We start from the raw sequence: 22,500 nt of genomic DNA on the forward strand, positions 1-22,500 counted from the left end.
CTAGCAGAAGTGCCCTTCTGCCAGCTGTCACCTTCCTGCTGCCTATTCACTGTTCCACTGTTCTGCTTTGACGCTGCCTTCTATTCCTTAGACATCCTCACATCACAGTTCTGTCTTTAAATGTCTGTCCTTCAGATCAGACCTTTGTTTCACCCTTCTCCTTAGAGCTCTTTTGGAGAAAGATAAGTTTTAAAAAGGGAAACGTTCACTGACAGGGATAAAGATTGTAAGGTAGGATGGAAAAGCCAAACATTAGAAATACTTGGAAATCATTCACAATCTCTTTTATTAAGTGCTTTTGGTATTTTCGAGACCAACAGCAAATATTTTGAAGGAAGAAGCTCCTGAAAGACTTGAGAAGCTTTAAATTCTTGGGTCTATATGTGTGTATGGAATATATTATATATGGAAGCAGTATCCAAGTAGTTAGACGTAAAGGTTAGTGGTTGTTAAGTCTTCTGAGCGCAGAATTTCTTATTATCAAGAAGCCTGAGCACAGATACGGGGAAGCAAGCTACAGAGTCGTGCAGAAATGATCACTTTCCTCTTTGGCTGCAGAACAGTTCCCATTTCAGCATCCTTTGTGGGAGAAATGTGAAGGAGAAGGATTAGGATCAATAAGTCAGTCTGTACAGACCATCCTCAGCCTAACCGGTCTGTGGGTCTGCCTGTGCTGCAGACACGGCCATGGCACAGCTGTGATGCTCCTCCTGATCACTTGTTTCCATGCCTCTGTAGGGCGTGCTTATCTGGGCTTTGCACACAACCCAGGCAGCACCCAGCAAGGAAAAGCAGCGGTGGCATAAAAAGATACGACTTGTAAGAACAAAGAGCAGAGCAGAATGTGGAATTAATCATTGTAGAAAATCTGTCCGTCCGTCCTAGAAAATAGGACTGAGAGGCACAAGGTGCACAGAGCAGATAATTGGCAGAGCCTGTTTCCTGCTGAGGGAATAGCACTCGGCAGGCTGCGGTAATTACCAGGTTCCTTTTGTGCAAAGTAGGTTAGCAGCAGCCACAACTGAAGTACGTGGTGTAGGTGGTGAGCTGTCCTTGGATGAGGATGGATGGGATTGACTGCCTGTCTTGCAAACAAGTGCTACAAGCGTGTAAATTACTGATTCTTTCTTCATACTGAGCACCAGCTTTGTGTTCCAGTCCCCTTCGTTGCTGCGTGAAGCACTGCCTGCTGCCAATGTAAACGATGTTCAAGGCAAATCTCAAAACAAAGAGAATGTTCTTCAATTTATACATTTTCTCATTCTCATCCAAGTGCTCCCTTCCATGCTGGGAAGCTGAAGGTGGAAGCTGTAACGAACAAGCTGCCTATGTTCTCATTTATCCTTCCTTGCTCTTCATCCTTCACTTGTTCTTGGGGTTCATCTGGTGTTCAGATTTCCCATGGCAAACCTTCAGTCTGGTTCATGTTCCTTCCCTGTGTAACAGCAACTACACCTTATGGGAGAAGATGACCGAATTCCAGCTCCTCCTTTCCTCCCTTAGCCTGAGATGTTCAAGTGTTCATGTCAGACGTTGGGCATTTCTCCTTGCTGTATGGAATTGGTTCTGGAGAAGGGAAGAGTTGAGCAGCCTGTAAATCAGGCATTAATCTTTGCCCTCTGCAAGCTGAGGGGATTCCCTTCCATTTTCCTCTCTCACAGAGACCTGTTGTGTTTTGTCAGGTACAGAGTACATTGTATTGCCCAGACGTTTGTTCTGCTCAGGAACAGAAACGCAATAATTACTGGGCACAGAGCTTTGGAAAGTAGCTGTTACTGAATACTGAATGAATACTGAATGTTGCAAGCTATTGGAGGCCTTCATGCCTATGTAACCTTGGGCAGTAGGGTCCCTGTGCATTACTTTGGCAGATGGTATCGCAGGGTCCTCTTGCTTTGTCAGAACGAGTTGTCCTCTGGATCTGTAACAGGAAAACTGAAGTCATCTGTTGTTCCCATTGTTTCCTTTAATGTCTGGATGGCACGTTCATCACCTGAACTCTTACAGAAGGTTCTGCTATGCTGTTTTGATAACAGTCTTCAAGAGCAGCCAAAACTGTCCCAAACCAGACCTGTTTGCCTGAGAAGGTTTTTGCTGATGTCTGCTGTTTCCCATCTAGCAACTTGCTGTTTGGAAGTGTCTCCTCGGTTCCTTGGCAGGCAGCTCTCCTACTTCTTGGATGTGAAGACATGTCTGAAGCAAGGCAATGGAAGTCTCTTTGGACTGGCCGAGGGCATTAGGCTCCAGATGGGACTCTTCCTGGCCTCTCCTTTATTCCTTTCCCAGGCAATCAGGTCCAGAGCTCCACACTGATTCAAAAGACTGCAATACTGTCTTGGTGTGTGGGTGCTGGATAGTTACTGCTCAAGCAAACCTAACACTTAACTGTTCTTATAAATAACAGGAGCTATGAGATAGGCTCTTCTGATAAGTGTTTCTTGATTTTTGTTTCCTACATTTCATCTCTATTCCTCCCTGAGTTGGGTCTCTGTACTGTACGGTAGTCACAAATGAGTTTATCATCTCCTAGGCTTGGGTCAAAAATATTCTGGCAGCAATAATGATCTTCTGGGGTTGTTTGTTTGTTTCGTTTGTTAACCCTGGTCTTGAAAAATATTCCTGTCGGGTAGATCTTTTCTGGCTGTGAAAGACTTGACAGGAGCTGAGGCTTGTGCTCAGAACTTTCAGGGACCTGGATTTGAGTCCCATGTGCTTCCGTGGAGATGTGTTCTTTGGCAGCAGTAATTTGAGAGGACTGAGAGGTGCAGGCTGGTTTCTCTCACGTAGTGTTAGTTGAGCACGGGGTGCTGACTGCCCCTTCTTCCCAGACCCACTCTCAGGGTGGTTGTCAGATCAACTTGATGATTTTTTTTCCAAGCTTTGTGCATCCAGGCTGCAAGCAGTCACATTAAGTGCTCTTAACAGCAATGCTTTGTATGTTCCTTTGCTATTTGCACTGAGGGCTGCTGGGGAGGTCGAGTGTTCTTATTGCATGTGGCTGCCAAAGTGGTTGCACTGAGGCTTGCTGTCAGACTGCTGCAGTAACTTGGTTTCCTTCTCTGAGCCGAGCAGCACCAGGGCCTTGTCTTCAGTCAGCTGCAACGCAAGCACTGACTTGGCTTTCACCTGGCATTGATGCTCACAGATGCCCCATACTTCCCACTTGGTGTTATAGTGTGTACACAACTACAAGCCCTCTGTTTCCTTTGCTTCTTCCTGGGAAATTTTCATCATACTTTTGTTCCTGTCCTCTTGCTCATCTCTACGTGCCCTGAATGGTTTAAAACAGAAAAGAGATCTGGTCGAGAAATGACTAAGAAATATTTTTGTCATAACAAAGGAAAGTTGCTTTCCAGTATTAGAAGAGTAACTTATACAAACAAGGTACAGCACTTCCCCCACAGCTTATTTGCAGTTTGTCCCTGCAATTACATTTAGAAATCACGGAGAATTACGTTTACCAATTCAAGCCAGATGCTTTCCCTGTTTGTTATAGCGACTTCAAGGCCAGTTGGTGTTTGAATGAATGTCTCTCTATTTGTATCTGTCAGTGTTTCTTTATAGGAGGCCTTTCCCACAACAGTCCGTAGATGGGGCCATAATTACAACACATACAAATGTCTGGCTTGATGCTTTGTTTCTGGCAGCAGATTCTCTGTATTTGATTTTGCTTGTGGCAAAAAGGAGGGATCTTCTTTTGACTGGTACTATACAGAGTGTTTTCTTTTTCCTTCTATGTATTGCTTTTCTTACAGCATTTTCCCCCCTTTCAGATCCGAAGGAAATGCACTGCCATGGGAACTGGGCTCTGTCACCTGGGGAGTTTGAGATATGGGACAGGCTGTACAGACTTAAAGAAGATGATGGAGTAAAGGAGCCAGTACTGCCTCGCACTCGCTTTGAGACCTTAGAGAATCTGGATGAAACATCAGTGAGTCCAACCTCTGTGCAATGCTTTTTTGACATTTGGCCTAATGGAAGCACTGAGTAACAAAGAGTTGGAGGGATGCCTATTGAACAGTGCAATTTGGGGGATTTCTTTTAGGTTTTTGAAGATAAGAATTTAGGAATTAGATGTTTGAAATGAACCTATTAAAAACAGGGGAAAAAAGTCACCCGGTATCCAGGAAGTTCTCTTCTGCTTCAGAGACATTCGAGCAGGATGCGCTGTACGACAGCTTTTCATTCCCTTGTTTATGTAACTGTGCGACTGTTACTGATGGAAGGTTGAAGTTGTACAAGCTGTCTTTCATTCAGGCAAGAAAACAGGAATTACTGTATCATTTCCCTGCTTAAAGCAGCCTGTACTTTGTGAGCAGCTCTGGCAACACAAAGCCTGTGACTTTTGAATTTCCCACACCAGACTTCAGCCTTTGTGATAATATTTGGATTGTTTCCTGTGTTCGGGGCAGTTATTGTCCTTGACAGAGAAGGAGGCGTTGGATTTGCTAAACAATCTCTTGACTAAAATCTCTTGCTGATCTTAAACTGCAGAAGCCTGAAGAGGAGGCGGCTCATAAACTGTCCTTGTCTGAGTGGAGTATTTGGCAGAATCGTCCTTTTCCTACAAGTATGGTTGACCACTCTGAGCGCTGCTACCATTTTATCAGTGTCATGGAAATGATAGAAGCGATGAGACAAGAACAGGTAAGGTGTTTACATTCAAAAACACGCACGTGTATGTAATCCATGGTGAGAATACTTGAATAATGAGCTCTCTCATTCTGCGTGGTCACCAAAAAAGTCACCTGGAGTGCTAGCAGTGCTAGCACTATTCCAGGATGTAATGGCAATTGGAAAGAGGTTTGTGACATCACAGAATCATAGAATAGTTAAAGCTAGAGGTCCTTCTGGTCTCACCCTGCCCCAGCAGAGCTATGCACAGGGCATGGACAGGGGCTTTTGGACATCTCCAAAGAGAGACCTGCTGTGCCGGTGTGCTGTCACCTGCACAGCACTGAGATACTTCCTGATATTCAGAGGGAGCATATTGTGCTCCATGTTGTGCCCATTGCCTCTTTTCCTGGCACTGGGCACCACTGACAAGAGCCTGGCTCTAGGTACGTATGGACATTGAGGAGACCCCTGAGCCTTCTCTGCTTCAGGCTGAAGTAAATCATGTATGTGCATTAAACGCATCTCGTAACAGTGATTTCCATGTTTCAGGACAAGCAGTTGTTCATTATGTTATTTTTTTCTTCCAGTTCTACTCGTATTGCTTTTTACTGTGTTGAAGTTTTCTAGGTCATCAGAAGCTGTTGCTAAGCTGCTGGAGTTTACTGGATTACTAATCTAATCAAGGAAGAGAATAGAGACATTGTAGTTGTGCTCTTTGCTAGGAAAGTATATTAATGGCAAGTTGTAAATAGATTTTTTAGAGCTAAGATAAGCTTCTCCATCATAGAACAATGGCAGTCTTAATTTCTTTCTAGGGTCTGTGCTCCTAAGTTTGGGTTAAGAACACACTGTGAGAGAGAGACAACTTCAGGGGGCAGTTCAGGTACAGAGAGAGCTGAAGGAAGTCCAGAGATAAATCACTGGTGATAAGAGTCAGAATCATTTACCTAATGGAGGACTTCACTCTCCACGACCAAATCAGGCATTTTGGAACACCTGTGTTCCAAGTTCCTCAGTGAAAATGCATTGTACCAGAAGACTGTTTTAGGTTCCCAAGTGTGTTCATTGTAGAACGTGCTATACTCACTTCTGGTACCTTTAAAGTAATGTATAGAGCGACGTCATTAGTTGCCATGTGCGCTGTCAGTCTTCTCCCACAACTCTCCCAAAGGAGATGCTGAAAGCTGTAAGCAAAGGGCAGTGCCAGACTTGGTTTTGCAAAGCTTTGTAGAGATGTGTCTGCCTGCTGTCCCTTGCTGGAATGTGTCAGCCCAGCTCAGCTGGCTCTGCTGCGCAGTGAGCAGAGGGTGACCCTGCCCAAGCACTGACACCCAGTTTTCAGACATAGTGGTTGTTGTCTCTACACCAAATTGTCAAGGTTCTTGTCAAGGTTCAAGGACATCAAAGCTTCAGAAGGCCAGAAATGTAATATGTTTTAATTATTTTGTCTTCACTGATGGAGGTTTCTTGTATCAAAGCTTTATTAATTTTCTCTTAGTTTTCTTAAGCCAATTTTGACACCTGAAAGACAGTAACGGTCTTCCCAGGGCAGCATATTGTCACCACCATTTTCTCATATGAAGTGCTTGTTTGTTCATTTAAAAATGTAAATAGAGCAAAAGAAAAGAAGTTTAGATTTGTAGGCAGTGCTTTAAATTTTTGCACCTTTATATCAGTGAGTATATATATATCTATGGCATGTTCCTGTCTCTGCTCCTGTGCAGGTATGAGTAGCTGTGCTGGGCAAAACTGCAGCCCCGTGCTCCTTTCTGCCTCTGCACTGCTTAACTCTGGGAAGATCGTGAGGCTTTAAATCATGCCCTTCTGCTAGATTTGATTCAGACCTTGTTTAGAGTCCGGTTCTGTTTCACAGTGGGACCCTGGGCTGCATGGTGCTTGCTGAAGGCACGGGGACCAGGCTGCACTCAGTGCCTGCTGTGTTGGTGTGCTGTGCCAGGGCAGTGCAGCTGCAGCTACACGTGTGTGCTCAGTGTAAGCACACAGATGGGTTACTCTGAATTCCAGCTCTGTTTTCTAGACGACTTTGGACCTGAGCATTCTTGGCTGAGGTTGTTTCTGCAGCAGGTGGTAATTTGCACACCTTGCTTTGGTATGTCAGCATGTTTTGGAATTGTAGGACATGCTTCTGTTGAGTGGTGGGGATGGATAAAGGGATGTTCCAGCAGGCTCTGGGAAGTTAACCTTGAACAGAAGTTCAGCCTGTAAGGAAATCTACCTCCAGTGTTGGTCTGGTATGAGGGTGAGTGGGAGGAAACCATAACGTTCTAGCAGAGCTCAGGAGCTTTTGCAGGCTCTGCAGTTCCAGTGCACCCATGTTCATACCATAAATACTCCATAGCCAAATATATCGTTGCTAATCTGTCTGACGTTAACTTGCTGTTCTTAATAGCCGAGGGATAACGCCGAGTACAGTCAGAGCTACTTCCTTAAATAGCTGTGATAGAGCTTCAAGCCACAGTTCTATACGTTATTTTCTTACTTGGGAAGGAAATACAAGACCAGGCGGAGCGTTATTTCCCCTGAATAACCAAATGATCTGCGGGTTCCTAATGGAGCCAGTTATTTCAGGGATCAGTAACAGCTTCATACGAGCCAGCTCAGGGTCTGGAGGTGTTCTTTCTGGGACCGAACACAGCCCAGACTGCACCAGCACTGATAGATTTCTTTTCCTTGTACTCATCCAGTTAATGCTTCCAAGAAGCCTCCAATGCTGCTGTGTTTTACATTACCTTTGAGATTCAAAGGCTTACATGTTTTTAAATGAAAGAAGTGAAAATGTGTGAAATAATTTCGGTTGTATTGCAATCATATGCTTTTAATAGTGCAGGGGAGTGGGCGCACTGGAGAGGGGATCAAGAAAGGTTTCCAAATAAGAACCCTGCAACACACCCATCCCTGCAGAAAAGCCTTTAATGCCGGCCTGCCTTTATTACTGCAGCAACAAGGCAGATGGGCCTGGATTTTCTACCGGCTACAAGCAGGGATTGCCCTGTAACATGGGAACAAATGGAGTTGTCCTTATGCAAAATAACGGCTTTTCAGCATTTTGGGAATTGAGCTGTGCCTCTGGACACAAGGTCAGGGCAAAGTAATCGCTTCTACTGGGATGTCATCTGCCCCAGATCCCGAGGAGATGCAGCAGGAATCTGATGTGCAAAAGCGTTCTGATTTTCTGGGAGGCAGGCAATTGTTAATGACTCCTGGGCAGTCCTAATGCTGTCGAATGCCAGAGTACCACTGCGAGGACCCATTTCCCACTGAGGGCTGAACTGGGAAGTGTCGTTCAGAACAAAGGCTCTCCTTAGAACTTAGAATCCATCTGTGATTCGTGGGGTGAAGTTCCCGACAAAGGGAAAAGTGCTCCAGGATCCCCTAAACTTCCAAAGGACGTGAAGGTGCTCCCCCAGAGCTCTAAATCAGGTATAGTCTGAGGGTATTTCCAAATGACTTTTTCTCAGGAGTTATTGGATCAAGGTTAAAAATGGTTCCGATGAGGAGCATGAAGTAGACAGCATTTTTTAGGCTCCCATTGGCAGTAGCGTGTTTCTGGTTGCAAATCTGTTCTGAGATGTGCAAAACTTCCTCCCCAGCCACAGTTAATTTAAGGCAGCAAGTGGTATTTGTTTGCCATGTTCCTGATGGATGCACTGAGCTGCTCGTGGAACTGCTGGCTTTAACTGTGGGCAGCTGTAATAGCCTGGGCCCCAAACCTGCCTTAGACTGCAGTGAGCAGATAAAGCAAATACTTTCTCTTGGGGTTCTCGACCAGATGCATGCAGAAGTGTCCCTGCTCATTCACTGCAAAGAAACGAGCCAAGAAAAGCGGTGCTTCATGGTGTGAGTGGGGAAGGAGCTTTGCTTTGTCCTTAGGCAGTGAGGCTGCCAGGCAGAACTGGAGAGACCCAAAATCCCAGCTCTCCAATTAAAACAGTTTATTTGCACCATATCAATCCTTCTGATCTTACTGCCAGGTCATTTCGAGCTCAAACTATAATTAAGACCTTGTTTAGATGGTTCCAACCTTTAATTGCAGGTGTTTTGAGTTGAACGCTCCTATGGGGTTTTATTCTCACAGTGAGAACAGGAAAGTGATTAGGGAAAAGATTTTGGGGTGTCAGCCATGTGAAAGGGGCAGTGAACGGGACTGGGCACTGTGTGGCACCTGGAAGGGTTTAGCTGTGCTGATTCCAGGTGATGTTCCTGCTGTGCTCAGCGCTGACTCCTTGATCCTGTGCAGTGCTGCATGGAAGTCTTGGCCAGATTCAGGCATATCAGCCAGAAGGACTTTTTTCCACCTAATTTAAGCATTCTCAGTTTTCTAGAAACCATAATGTCATACCGTAGGGAAACCAAGGAAAATGTAAAACACGTGATGGAGGGTTACAGCCTTAAACCTGCAGGCAAGAGCAGCTCTGTGTGCATTCCATGTCGTGATATCCATAGCACCACTGTACGCCTCTGCCTGCTGTTTCCCAGCTTTCGTTGTTAATGTTTGCACTCCTGTTGTCCCTCCCTCTGTCGGTGCAGGACTGGAGCACATCCCAGAGGCCTTGGTGTGTAGGTTCTGGCTGCTGTTTGTTTGTGCTGTTTGGTTCCATTGTGTTATTTGATCAGATTCTGGGAGGGAGCGCTGCAGTGGGATTTTGCATTGAGATCTGTGCATTGAAGTGGTTGCGTGCTGTTTCACAGGCTACAAGTATGTAGGTAAATAATTGGTTGGTTGTTCCTTAAGCTGTTACAGAAGAATGATGTGGCAAAGCTCTTCTCCGCTAAGCGTTGCAAGGGTACGTGGCAGTCCTCTGGTGCCTCTTGTAGGCGCTCCTGTACACCAAACGTCACTGAAGATGCTATCTGTATATTGAGGGCTATGGAAATGCAGGAGCACGTTTCTCTCTGTGTTTCTGTAGAAATTAAATAGTGGTGTTCAGGTCGTTGTGGAGTCACGGGTTGGTTAAGGTTGGAGAAGAGCACTGTGATCACCAAGTCCAACCACTCAGCAGTCACCTCCGTGCCCACTGAGCCATGGCTCCCTGTGTGTTCTACCCTACCTGGCACAGGGACATCCCAGGCTGAGGAAGAGCAAATGTCAGCTGTAATAACCTATCTGTGCTGTCAAATAACAGGGCAGTCTGCGCTACCATCACACGCCTCGAATGCAACTAGCTGCCACTTCTGTACTGAAAGTCTTGTGAAAGAAGCAGATCCTAAACCTTAGGTTTGTTTGTTTTCTGACACTTGGTTGTTCTGGAATATCTGCTCTGCCTCTTTGATGACACCTGCTGACGAAGCCTGATTTTGCTATTAAGTCTTTTAAAGTGCGCTTTTGGTGCATAGCCTGGTGCTCTGAAAGCGATGTGTCACTGAAGTTAGTATAAGCAGATTAGCAGCTGCCAATGAAGCAGGTGGTGCCCTGTGAGGAATTCCCAGCCGCTCCGATCAGCGGGGGCTGGAGCTGTGGGACGTGGCAGTGAGTTGGGTGTGAGGATGTGTCTGTGGGCGCAGTAAGAGGGGAGCTGGTGGTGGATGGGTTCCAAAGGAGCTGCCTGAAAGCATGGCAGTGTTAGAACTGCTGGATCCATTGGTAGTGACTTGTCAGCAAGAGAAAGAGCACAGCTGCTGCAGGGCGAAGTGGTTTTTATGTCATTAGGCTTCTGCATTGAATCAACTATGGGTCATTTTAAGGGTCTCTGGCTGCGTATAGTCAACTTGAACTTCCCCAAAGCGTTTTTGACAGCATTTCTTCCTCCAGAGCATCAGGAGAAGCTCTTTTAGTAGGCGTGAAAGTGTCTGGAGGAAAACTGATTCCTCTGGTATCCAGAAGTCTTCCAAAGAAGGACAGCAGAGCTGAGGGGTCTGAAGCACACAGCCTGTGGGGAGCAGCTGAGGGATGAGAGATGGTGGCCTCAAGCAGTGCCAGGGGAGGCTCAGGTTGGATACTGACAAACATTTCTTCTCCCAAAGAGCGGTGCTGCAGGGACACAGCGGCCCAGGGAGCTGGGGGGGTGAGGGGTCCCTGGAGCCATGGGGATGTGGCACTGAGGTCACTGGGCATGGTGGGATGGGTTGGGGTTGGGCCTGATCTTGGAGATCTTTTCCAGCCTCTGAGGAAGTCTAACCACACCTCAATGTGTGTGTTATAATATCCAATATATTCCAAGCAATAATTACAGCCTAAGAAATATTTCACAAGTGTAGGGAGTGGGGGAGGAACGGCCGTGGCTGAGGGTTCAGATCTAGCTTTGTCTTTCAGGATACACAGCAGATCTTCTGCGTGCTCCTGAGAGGGTCCTTTTTGTCCTTGGAATTTTGGGCAGCCTGTTGTTTTCTGTACTGACTCGGTGGGTCTAAGTGAGGTTGCTGTTTAGTACAGCAAGGTGCCAATTTCTGTGCCTGTGCATGACCTGCTTACAGAGCACTGCTTCGCCTTGGTGCTGGGTTGGCTGTGCTCAGAACATTCAATGTACTGCAGGTTGTATGTAGCCAGGCTACCAGCTGATAAACTTAACTCTGTCCTTTCACTCCATCAGCATTAATTAGACTTGCTGGGAGAAAGTATTCGAATGACCAAGTTGAACTAAGTTGAACCATTGCCGAACAATTGCATAACTGCATGTAAGCCTGGAAGCAGCGTCTGTGTTTGCCCTGGATGCTGGTCCTGTTGTTCTGACACACAGCACTTCTGCTATATGGTTCTTCTGAGTTGCTCTTAATTGATTACCTCGGATCCAGTTGCAATATGAATTACTATTTTCCCCTCATCTCTTCCTGCAGGTTTAGCTCTCAGCTCAGTTGTGTGCTACTTTGGGTTGCCTTAAAAATGAGAGAGGTGTTGGGTATAGGATGGGCTGAGCTGCAGCTCTTACAAGGGTTTTGGGTGGAAAGAAGCATCACCTGCTTCTGTCTCAGTAACACTCGATGGTTTGGCAGCTAATCGGTCTTTAATCCCTTTTATACCTGTTGTATTCCTACAATGCTTGGATACTTCAATCAAAGCCGCGTGCCGCATTCAGTCATTGCTTGCACAGAGCTGAACATACTGCTGTCAGCACTGTTACCTTGGCAGCCAAATGCACAATCTCTGAGGACGTGTGCAGGGTTAGTTTGACCAGCTTTTGTTGGCTGTTGTTTGTCACTGCTCTTCTTTGTTAATAGATGAAAACTTCCCTATCTTGTGTCTCTGTGTTGGCTGAAAACAACCATTTGGAACTTACCCCTGTTTGTACTCACTGTTTTCTGTTCTGCTCTGGCAGTAAGACTTCTTATGGGTCAATGTGTGTAGTCCAAGGATCTTCTTTTCATGCTCTTTGTGAGGAATCCTGGCTTTTAGTTCCTTTGGATATACTGATTTACAACAGATGGGCTAAACACAGGCAGTGAGTGTGTGGCAACTGAGTACCATCTTCTGTTGTGATGAATGGAGTGGGTATTTCATGGCCCCAGCATTGGAGCCCCTTCCCCCTGCTCCTCCTTTCTGCTGTTCTGACCTTATGGAGATGACATACTTCATCTCTGAGGCACGGATGTCATTGCAGTAAACAGGATTTGTAGCCAGCTGTGCCCCTGACCTCAAAACAGCCTGTGCACTGATTCTTCCTTATTCATTCTGCTTATTATCCTTTCTGTGGCCCGCTTGTAAAGTTAGTATTCAAATCTAAAATGATATTTATTATCATTATCATTATTAATAGTTGGGCAATGAACTCTTAATACCGGATAGCCTGCTTTATCTACTGCAGCCAGAGCGTATCCAAAGCTGTGTTGGGGTGTAAGCTGTTTTCAAAGGCAGCCTGGAATCTCAGCCCTGGGCAGTTCTCAGGAACACTCTCGGAGGAGGCAGCAGCAGTAAATGTAGGTATGACTTTCTGCCCTGTGCAGTGGGATGGATGGAATGATTTTCAGAGTATTCTTCAGCCTTGTTTCCCATGAAGGCTCTCACAAGGAGCCTGACAGTAGAAGTCGGCTTATCTGCAGGCAGGCTGGCTGTGGAAGCTCTGGCTGTTGTTTTGTAGAATCATACACTCTGTTATGTTGGAAACTACCTTCGAGATCAGCAAGTCCAGTTTCTTCCCTGTCTTGGGGAGGGATGACCAGCTGGTCCCATGATGTTGGTGTCATCTCTTAGAACAGCTCCGTTATGCAGAGACCAGTTGCTGATGAATGGGGAAGTTGTGCTCTCTGTGGGTGAAGCCTGGGGGTTGTGTTTGTACAGGAAGAGCCTGTGTGTTGCCTGGTACCAGCGAAGGGTCTGGCTTGTGAAGGGTTAGTGAAGGGTGGAGGGGTAATGGATGCTATGGGGAGATGCTGAAGTTTGAGCAGCGGCCAGCACAAGCTGAAGCAGAACCTCTCTGATAATGTTATCTCAGGACTATGAGTAGGTTTCAGGAGTTGAAGATTGCAAGGACCTTATTTTTTTCCTGCTTATGTCTGATGAGATTTTTGGAGACTTCACTGTGTGGAAAGATCGTAAGAGTCATTTCTCATCCAGTATAAAGGTACTTTGTTTTATTGCAAGGATCAAGGAGCCTGGGGATCCTTCAGACTGAACTGCTAGAACATGAGTATACCTTCTCTTCAGATGTTACTCCTCCATTAAAAAGTAATTATTAGTGAAGCAAATTTAATACATTCTTTTTTAATACTTCTGAAGAGTGTTTGTAAGCAGCGCTATCGGAGTGAAGCTGTTTGTTTTACACCCTGCACGTAGATGCGCAGCAGCGAGCGCTGTGCTCTGCAGCTCCATTTAGTGCCATTTGGGCTCAGTATTTTCTGTCTTTCTAAAGCATTCAGGTTTGACAAGTCAAGCATGGATTTGCAGCGAGGCATTTTCTTTGAGCGCTGTGACCTTAAATGCAAAGCGTTTCCTCTTTTGTTTTTTCTTTTGTTTTTTACCTTTCTGAAAACCCCTGGGTTGTTTCTGTCCCTTGTTTTAAATATTCTCATGACAAATCCTTGCAGGCCTTTTTGCACTTACGGTACGTACTACACCCTGTTTTCCACCAGGGAGACTGCAGCTACGAACTGGAGCTTCAGCCTCACCTACGCACTGAAGACATTCGTGATGAAAGGAACAAAAGCCATCCTTCCACAACCAGTTCCACGTTTGCTCATAAGACTCGCTATTCTAGAAGAGACATGGCACGCACAAAAAGGACGTTTGTACCTGATATCAGTGACCACGAGAGGGAATTCTTCTCTATATTTAAAACAACGAACACAAAGGCTCCCAGAACAACACCTGGGCTGGATTTGGAGGAGCCTGAGTTGCCTACAGATACTGAAGCTTCAGAGCCTTGCTCAGCAGGAAGGCTCACTCCGGTGGAGAGTGCTGACCTGGGCAGTCAAAAGGAGGAGGAAATAGAGAAGGTGACGTTTGACTTAAATGAATTTAATGACTTATGTGACGACGGTGAAAGTCCCGTAACTCATGAAAGTGCATCAGTAGAGGATCTCAGGTTGTTGGATAAGCGCTGCAGTTCAGTGGAGCCGAACCACAGAGATGTGGGTTACGGCAGCTTCACGGCTGAGAAATCACCCGTGTCCTCCGACTTATTTTATCTCCCGGAATCACACGTGGATTCCCTTGTGCCTGTCAGCTCCTCTGAAGAGCTTTCCAGGCTGGAAGCAGCGTTTTCCCGTGTGAAGAGGCTGTTAGCACGTTCTCCTCCCCCTGTCAGTAAACTTGAAGATTCTGAAAAGCTGTTGAGACACGAGGAAACACTGTGCCCTCTTCCCAAGCTGCCTTGCAGGAGTTATTCAGGGCAACTGCCAGACAAAGGCTTTCACTCTTCCTTAGAGGTCTCTCACTCACTGCCGCCTGCTGAAAGTCCAGAGCTGGAGGTCGCTGCTGACCCGAGTGCGTCTGATAATCCCTGCCTTTCAAAACCTGCACCATCTTCACCAGCAGCTGCTGGTGGAGCCAAGGAGAGGCTTCTGTGGGGTGGCAGCTTCCACAGTCTGTTGGGCAAGGAGGGATTCGGAGCAAAGGACACAAATAACCCTTCAAATAAACACTTTGTTCAAGGGGATTTAGAACCGAACCAGAAAGATGTGACTATTGATGAAGAGAAGAGTATTCACCTGTTTGAAGATGAACACATCTACGAAGCAAACGATGAAACGACGTCTGTGAACATGGAGCCTTGGCTCAGGTCGGGCTCAGGCGGGCACACTGCAGGGCCAGACCCACAGCTGCTGCCCTCAGGGCCGGGCTGCCCACATGGGGACGCAGCCTGCAGGGAAGGGGCAGCACGGGGGGAAACAGCACCCAGGGGAACGTGGGGCCACAGCAGTGCGACTGAGCAGGGCCTGCACAGCAGTGACCTCTGTGACTGTTCCCAGGAGCTGTTTTCTGTTAACTTCGATCTGGGCTTTTCCATTGAAGAGTGTGAGGAGGAAATCACTGAGGAAGACATGGATGCCATGAACGCCCCCGAGTTAAACAGTGCCTCGGGGAGTCGTGCGGGTGTTCAACTCACCGCCAATAGAAAATCTCTGAATGATGGCTGCAGGATTCAGACGTCACCAAAATGGGATTGCAGAGATCTGGAGGGAAGGAACGTCTCCACACCACTGCTTCAGCAGAGCAGAAACGTGAGGGACACAGCGGTGCCCAGTGGGACGCCAGGGGGCAGGACGGGACGGGGGTCACAGGGAGCCTCCCCTCCTTCACCTTCTACCCCAACGGGCAGGAAGGTTGGCAGTGCTGGAGCTGCCAAAAGGATTCGTAAGAACGTGTTCTCTGCTGTCAGGGAGGAGGTTCCAGAGGTTCGTCCTATGGATAAAGTGGATGCAAACTCAGAGAGGAAGAGCTTTAGGAGTTCGGCCTTGGATGCGCTTGATCCCACTGGAAGAAGAACTGAAAACCTGGAAGGCACCAGCCTTCATACTGCACGTGTGTTTCCTGCAGAAGGTAGGGAACTCAGGGTACTGTTAGCTTCATGTTTAAGCAAATACTGCTGAACCAATATCTGTCAGACTCCAAAAACCTTGGGGATGTGGCACTGAGGGACGTGGTCAGTGGCTGTGGTGGAGCTGGGGTTGGCCTTTGGGACCTTGGAGCTCTTTCCCAGCCTTTATGATTCTCTGTTCTTCAGCTAGCTGTTGTGATTTAGGTGGTTAAGATGAAAGGGGCTAATAGTTGTGTTACTTGAATCTGGCTCCATCGGGAGGCTTTCCAGAACTCCAGCCTCCTGTAACACGTCCTGCATTCTGGCTCACCCACCTGAGGCTGAAGTGCACACATACGTATTGAAGAAAGCAGTCAGCATTAAACTGCTGGTACCTCTCCACAAGGGCTAACGGTGCAGCCATGTGAGCTACACCTGCCCTTAAGGCCAGCTCTCACTCCTCTCAATCTGTAGCCACCAAATCCTTTGTGCTTCACTCCCTGTGCCCGTGTTTTCACATTTGTCTGTCCTTGTTCCTGAGGAACAGAAGCTCTACTGGTGAGTTTCTTTCTTATGGTTGTGTGACTCGTCTACAGTTTCCTGCTGATGCCCTCTGCGTTAGCCTGGCCTGTGCTTGAAACACCAGCTCGTTGTAGGATCTATTCTGACTCTATTTCCTCCCATCTGTCTGCTTTTCTGTACTTCTCTGTTTTAGGAACAATATATATATACATATATAGATGTCTATTTAAGCATATATTTATATATATATTTAAGTGCTTTTGATAATTCTATCCACTAAATGCACCTCATTAGTGGCCATCTCTCTTCTCCGCTCAGGAGCTGCTTGCAGATCCAATTCTCTCCCTTTATCATGTCCATGTATTTCAGCATAAGCAGTCCTATGGGGAGAGGCAGCAGGGCTGCAGTTGTCTGAAACGTGATTAGGGAGCTCTGTTGGGTGAGTTCTGGTTTTGTTTCAGTGCATCCAAAGTTGTACCCGTGGCAGAATGCCTCCAGAACTCTGACACTTGGACTCACCTTAGGGCAGCTTCTCCACGTGTCCCAGCTCCTGTTTCCTTTCCCTCCTCCCTTTCTGTGTATCTGTCCTGCCTGGGGAAGTCATTTCCTCTCGGAGAATCTCCAGGAAAGTGGGATTTATTGTCCATCTCAACTGGAGAGTATTCATTTGGAGTAAAAGGGCTGAAGGGAACAGATTGCTGCGCAGATCAATAAGCAATCTCCTTTTTATGAGAGAGATGGAGGTTGGTTGTTCAGTGGCAGCGACGTTGCTCTCTGAACAATGCGTTTCCTTACCATTGTTGCTTACTGCTTTTTCTGTAGGAGCCAGCAGTGAAAGTGAAGAAGAGATTGTTTTCCAGAGGAGAAATAGGAGAAACAATGTTTTGAAGTCTCCTGATGTGAGTCTTAAAGGGGAAAAGACGAAGAGAAGCCAAATGACGGGTGCGTCAGTGTCAGAACAAAGCTCTGCTCTGCAATTACTCTTCTCTCTGTCTGCACAGGTTGTGGATGACAGCGACTGCGAATCGCCCGTCCATGCCGCCAGGAAGCGCCGACACCCGCGGGCTGTGGTGAGTGGGGGCTCTGTGCTGAAGGGGGGAAATAAGGCAAACTCAGTCATGGAGTGAGACTGTAAGTGTTCGTCCCACTTGCAGTCAGTAGGAAAGTGACACTGAACATACGTTCTGCCCAAGGGCACATGAAAATGCCCTTTATTCCTTCAGAGACTCACAGAATGGCCCAGGTTGGAAGGGACCTCAAGGATCACGAAGCTCCAACCCCCACCACAGGCAGGGCCATCAACCTCCACACTGAATACCAGCCCAGGCTGCCCAGGGCCCCATCCAACCTGGCCTTGAACACCTGCAGGGATGGACGGGGCATCCACAGCCTCTCTGTGCAGCTGTTCCAGCACCTCACCACTCTCACAGTAAAGATCTTTCCCGACATCCAATCTAAATCCTCCCTCCTTCAACTTCAATCCATTTCCCCTTGTCCTGCTGGTATCTGCCATTTACAGAAGTTCACTCCCCTCCTGTCTGTAGGCTCCTTTTAGGTTCTGGCAGGCTGCAATGAGGTCACCCTGCAGCCTGCTTCTCTCCAGGCCTAACAAGCTCAGCTCCCTCAGCCTGGGGGGCTTCCTTCCTTCAGTTCTCCCACAGGGTCTCCTCTGGTGTCTGTGTGGGAGAGGATTATTGGTGCAGGTGTGAGAGCTGAGCTTTGTGAAAGGCAGTAAATAACCCTTCTGTGAAATCTGAACTCAAACCAATGCTCACACCACATTTAATCTGTTTTTTTCATCCCAAATGGTGTGTTTTTCTGTTCTGTTCTGAAGGGCCCAGTTTTTGCAGAACAATTAGCATCGTTTTGACACATGTCGTCTATTACAATCATCTGGTGTTGCTTAGGAAGTGCCAGATGTTGAGGGATGGCTGTGACGGGCGTCTTGCTTTAGTCTTATTCACTGAAGTCTTTGTGAAACTCCTCCAGTCCGACGTGTCCAGTGATGACGGCGGGGATTTTCACAAGCACCCAGACAGGAGCTCCAAGGGCTGCTCAGCAGTGGGCCCCAAGGCACAGCACAGAGGTGTGAAACGTCCGAAGGTCAGGAGCAGCATCGCACGCAAGGTATGGAATCCCTTGTTCCTCTGAGTGGGCTGAAGCACACAGCTGGAGCAGCCGGCATTCAGCTTGCAATGCGTTGAGCTGCTTTGCTTTGTCTTGCATGTATTTACAAATATAAAGTGTTTGTGTTTGCAGCAACACAAATAGTTTCAAGTCCAGAGAAATGCCCCTTAGCACATCACTGAGGGCACTGTCCTAATGCCTCTCCAACACGCCTGGCAGTGCAGCACCAGCCTCCCAGCAAGCTGTCCCAGTGCCTGCACACCTCACCATAAAGCAACGCTTTGTAGTACCTGCTCTGAACCTCCCCTGGTGCCACTTTGTTTTAAAGATAGTCCTCTTTATGGAGGCTTTCCTATAGTATCAGGTCGGTATACTTTGGAATGAAAGGAATTATAAAGACCAGAAATCCATTTTTCAGGCTGGATGGGGCCCTGGGCAGCCTGGGCTGGTATTCAGCGTATGGGTTGGTGGCTTTGCTTGCAGTGGGGGGTTGGAGCTTTGTGATCCTTGAGGTCCCTTCCAACCCAGGCCATTCTGTGATTCTGTTTAGGTGAGATCAACAGCCTCATAAAACCAGTGTGTGCTTTTTATATGCTCATGGAATTCCACTCTTCTTTCACCTGTCAACTTAGCTAACCATTCCTAATGACGAACATGGCAATTCCAGACCCTCTGGAAAGCTGCTAACTTCTTGTTTCCTGAGCATGGCCACGCTGTTAGCTTCTGGTGGCACAGTGCTTTTCATGCTGCAGTTCATCCTCTCGGGGTCTTTCAGAAGCAAGACAGATGAAGACTCATTGGCTGTAGCACCGGGGGTTCTTCCCATAATTGCTGACCTCCAGTGCAGTTCATAATATTCAAAATACTGCTAGGAAAGGGGTTGCTAACAATCCTGTTATTCAGGCACTAATTGGTGTAAGCAGGCTGTTAAAATGCTGAAAGTCAGAGATCATAGAACCACAGCATGGCCTGGGTTGCAAAGGCCCACAGTGCTCATCCATTCCAACCCCCTGCTGTGTGCAGGTCACCAACCAGCAGCCCAGGCTGCCCAGAGCCACATCCAGCCTGGCCTTGAATGCCTGCAGGGATGGGGCATCCACAGCCTCCTTGGGCAACCTGTTCGGTGCGTCACCACCCTCTGGGGGAAAAACTTCCTCCTAAGATCCAACCTAAACCTCCCCTGTCTCAGTTTCAAACCATTCCCCTTGTCCTGTCACTGCCCACTCTCACAAACAGCCGTTCCCCCTCCTTGCAGCATTAACCCAGTGCAAGCAGCAGGGCACAGTGCATGTGCTCGGCCAGCACTCTGCAGTCCAGCTTTGCCCTTCAGCACTCCCTGGACATTGCTATGTTCTTTATTTCCCTGAGTGCTGCGTTCTCCCCATCATGTTCCCTTGGGACAGATTCTCCTTTTAGCTGATGTTCTGAGCCCATGAAAGCATTTAATGGGAGGCGTCCTGTAACGTCAGTTCATTGTAGCAGCAATGAATTCATCTCACTGAACATTTGTTTGGGGTTTCTTTTCTTTTTCAGGATGCAGCAAGACAGTTCTTGGATGAAGAAGCGGAGTTGTCCCAGCAGGATGAGAGCTGTGTTTCCTCTGATGAAACTGAAGACACAGACAAGGAGCTGAGCTCCTCACTCGCTCAGTTCCTGAATGACGACGCAGAGATCACCCAGGTGTTAAATGGTGAGTGGTGGGTTGTGGCTGATGAAGGGAGGTGATACAGGTAGTGCAGTGTGAGAGGTGCAGCCCTCAGCCCCCTGCTGCGTGCCAGCTGTAAGCAGTAACATCCTCAGCTGTGGTAGGTGAGGTGCTCTCCATCTCTGTACCTTTGCTGTTTGGATCTTTTTGGGGGTGTGGAGGCCTTCAGACGTAGGAGGCTGTAAGGAACGGCTCAAGGAAAACAGGGTTTGAATGAAAGAAAAGACGTATCCTTAATAGTGCTGTGATGTGTCTCATTCAGACTCAGAGATGAGAGGCGTTTACCTGAAGTCCGTGCGCAGCCCAGCTCTGGGGAGCAGGTACAAAATGGTGCATCGGGAGTTCGACAGCACTGAGATTTTCTCACAGGTATGGAACCAAACAGCTGCTGTCTGTGTGAGGTTTGGTTACGTGTGACAGCGTTTCAGTCCCAGTCCCACCTTGAGGAGTTGTTTGCAGCCTATTGTTGCTATATAGTAAGTTGTAACAGAAGGTTTTTGACGTTGTTTTGATTTTCAAGTTGGAAGCATGCAGAAGTTCCGTGATGGAAGCCAACAGGTTCCACTGGCTGCAGTGAGGCTGTCCGCAGTGTGAAGCAAAAGCAGCCCGGTGCTCTGCCTGCATCCCAGTACTGAATTCCCAGGAAGAAGCAGCCCCAAAGCAGAAGTGTAGTACATTGGGATGCTCCCGTTACTCAGCTGTATGCCCTGCACTATCCAGGCAAGCAGCAGTGCCAGTAGGTGCCAGTGTATCCAGCAGAAGTCAAGATTTGCTCCCTGGGTGATAAAGAATGAGGAAGTCACACGGCATGCTTTCTCTCTCACTGCTCATTGCTGCTGCTCAGCCTGAGCCCCCATATGGCCCTGGGAGGCCACGTTGTGTCCTGAGCATGAGCAGCTCCAGAGCTGATCCCCAGGTGGGCTCCTGCCCTGCTGCACACAGTCATGTTTGTGCACTAATGTGGAGCTGTGTCCGATGTGTGCTGACTGCTCCGTTCTGCTCCGTTCTGCTCCATTCTGCTCCGTTCTGCTTCGTTCTGCTCCGTTCTGCTCCGTTCTGCTCCACGCTCTTCGTACATCACACAGAGAATCATTTGTACAGGATTTTTTACTTATTTAGTCTTTAATTTTCCCTTTATTCCAAAGAGACCAAATATATCCCAGAACTGGAAAAATGGGTGTTTGGGGTGGTTCCTTAGCACCCCCACCCCAAGGTTTATTTCTTTTTCCCATATTCCAGTCTGCACCTCATCTTTGGCCAAGCAGAACTGAGGTCTGTGTTGATGAAGAGAACAAACAACTTTGTTGCTGTTGCTGTTGTTGTTGATGAACAAAAGCTCAGCTTGTGCTGATGATTTGCAAGCAGTGAAGAGCGCATGCCATTCAATCTCCAAGCAGCATGGGCTTACAGTGTCAGCTTTGTTGTTCACACAGACGCAGGGTGCTACTGCAGATGCAAAGCCTGAACTTCCATTTCATTTTTAATATCATAAAGGCACCTCAGAGTGTTTCTGTCAGAGGCTGTGTGTGTTTGTGCAGAGCTGGTTCTGCGCAGTACTGCTGTGTGCACAGCCTGCCTGGTTTTCCTGCAAACCCAGCATGTCCTGAGCATGCTGCTGTGGCATCCACCCACAGCCCTGTGCAGCAGCACGACGCTCCTGCCTGCACCACGAATCTCTTTGGTGGCCTCCAAGATGACCAGGTGGGTCCAACCCCACCCCACTGTGTGCACTGCCCACATTCTGCAGAGCCACATCTCCATCTTGTGGAGCAGCCCTGGGATGGTGACCCGCCACTCCTGGGCAGCTGTGCCACTGCAGCACTGCTCTTCCAGAGCATAAACAGTTCCTAATGTCCATCCTGAGCCGATGAACACGTATGTGGATGTGTGAGAAGCTCTGCATGTGGGCTGGATTGATAAGCAAAGGTGGACCAAGAGGAAGAGCAAAGTCACTGCATTGCTTCCCTCTGACCAGGTTTGTTTTTCACCCCCTGCAGGTCCCTGAGCAAGACGAGGCCTACGCAGAGGACAGCTTCTGTGTTGTGGAGGGGGATGAGGAGACGTGCAGAAAAAGTGACTGTAGTGAGGAGGAGGAGGAGGTGTGCGTTAACTTTGAGCTCCTGGATAACGAGAGTTTTGGTGGTGCAGGACGGCGGTACCTCACTCGGCGGAGGAAAAAACTACACAGGGCCAAGATGGAACAGAAGCGCTCAGTGCCGCTGCAGAAGAAGCCATCCCGGATTATTGTCCTCAGTGACTCCAGCGGGGAGGAAACGAGTGTGAGCAACGAGAAGGGCATGGCAGCACACTGCTCCGGGGCAGAGCAGGACAACCCCGAGCTGCTCACATCGCCGCCTTCCGTCTCTTCTGTGCCACATAAAAGAATGGCTGGGAACAGCCCTGCTCATCAGCCTGCAGACAGTAAGAGCCGGGCGCTTCTGGACCTGAAGGCATCTGTATCTGAAATGCTGGACTTCCAACCAGGACCTCGCTGCAGCTCAGGGAAGGAGGCTCTCCAGGCTCCTGCCGAGGTGGGTGTGGGTGCTGGCACTGCCCTCTCCCTGCCTCGTGGTGTGCTGCAGGGGCAGCCTGCCCTGCAATGCTCTGTGAGGGCTGGCAGCA

General features: G+C 48.0%; 1 protein-coding gene across 1 annotated transcript in view; it reads left to right on the forward strand.

Moving 5' to 3' along the window:
- Positions 1-22,500, forward strand: part of FANCM (FA complementation group M) — a 32,728-nt gene that overhangs the window by 7,752 nt on the left and 2,476 nt on the right. Inside the window, exons 9-17 of the mRNA XM_072337367.1 lie at positions 3,774-3,931; positions 4,495-4,647; positions 13,639-15,547; positions 16,869-16,945; positions 17,048-17,116; positions 18,036-18,173; positions 19,707-19,863; positions 20,141-20,247; positions 21,876-22,409. Of these exons, the coding sequence (XP_072193468.1) occupies positions 3,774-3,931; positions 4,495-4,647; positions 13,639-15,547; positions 16,869-16,945; positions 17,048-17,116; positions 18,036-18,173; positions 19,707-19,863; positions 20,141-20,247; positions 21,876-22,409 (3,302 nt within the window). The remainder of the gene's footprint in view (positions 1-3,773; positions 3,932-4,494; positions 4,648-13,638; positions 15,548-16,868; positions 16,946-17,047; positions 17,117-18,035; positions 18,174-19,706; positions 19,864-20,140; positions 20,248-21,875; positions 22,410-22,500) is intronic.

This window comes from Excalfactoria chinensis, chromosome 5 (assembly GCF_039878825.1).
Source record: "Excalfactoria chinensis isolate bCotChi1 chromosome 5, bCotChi1.hap2, whole genome shotgun sequence".
In the NCBI taxonomy this organism is placed as follows: Eukaryota; Metazoa; Chordata; class Aves; order Galliformes; family Phasianidae; genus Excalfactoria; species Excalfactoria chinensis.